The following is a 760-nucleotide window of genomic DNA, read 5'->3' as shown; positions in this document are numbered from 1 at the left end:
GTTTATTATTTTCTTCTTCTGTAAATAAAAATAAATAAAAATAAATAAAAATAAATAAAATTAATAAAAGGAAGAAAGAAGGCAACAAATACCTTTGCTTTCAGCAGCAGCAGCAGCAACAGCAGCAGCAGCAGCAGCAGCAGCAGCAACAGCAGCAACAGCAGCAGCAGGACGAGAGGGCCCTCTCTGTGTGTGCGTTGTAGGTGCTGCTTGAGTAGTGTTTATGTACGATATCTTCCTTTTCTTTTTTTTCTTTTTTTTCCCTTTATTTTTATTTTTATTTTTCTTCTTTGGCTTATACAGCCCCCCGCGCAGCAGCAGCTTGCTGCTGCCGACTGCAGCAGCAGCAGCAGCAGAGAGGCCCCAGCTCAGCATCGACGCCTCCATAGGTTCCTCTGAGGTGTACATACACCCCGTTGCAGCAGCAGCTGCGCATACACCTCAGCTCAATGCAGCAGCAGCTGTATATACACCTCAATACAACACCAGGTGTACGTACACCCCAGACTGCTGGCGAATGAGCCGCCTCCAGCTGCATGCGCAGCTGTCGCCAGCAGCAGGAGACGCCCCCATAGAACATGAGGGTCAGCAGCAACCGGATGCTGCAGCAGCAGCTGCTGCTGCAGCTGCTGCTGCTGCTGCTGCAGCAGCAGCAGCAGTCGCTGCTGCAGGTCCATCCGCGCAGGACCACTCACTAGACCAGCAGCACCAGCAGCAGAAACAGCAGCAGAAGCAGCAGCAGCAAGCGCTGCAGCAAGAG

General features: G+C 51.2%; 1 protein-coding gene across 1 annotated transcript in view; it reads left to right on the top strand.

The window, feature by feature from the left end:
- Positions 1 to 517: 517 nt before the first annotated feature.
- EMH_0001410 (uncharacterized protein) overlaps positions 518 to 760 on the top strand; it is a gene marked incomplete at both ends in the record, with an annotated part of 7085 nt that continues 6842 nt past the window's right edge. The window contains one exon of the mRNA XM_013495568.1: positions 518 to 760. Within this exon, the coding sequence (XP_013351022.1) occupies positions 518 to 760 (243 nt within the window).

The sequence above is a fragment of the Eimeria mitis genome, genomic scaffold, assembly GCF_000499745.2.
Source record: "Eimeria mitis Houghton genomic scaffold, Emh_scaff164, whole genome shotgun sequence".
Classification (NCBI taxonomy): Eukaryota; Apicomplexa; class Conoidasida; order Eucoccidiorida; family Eimeriidae; genus Eimeria; species Eimeria mitis.
This window is presented reverse-complemented; position numbering and strand designations above follow the sequence as displayed.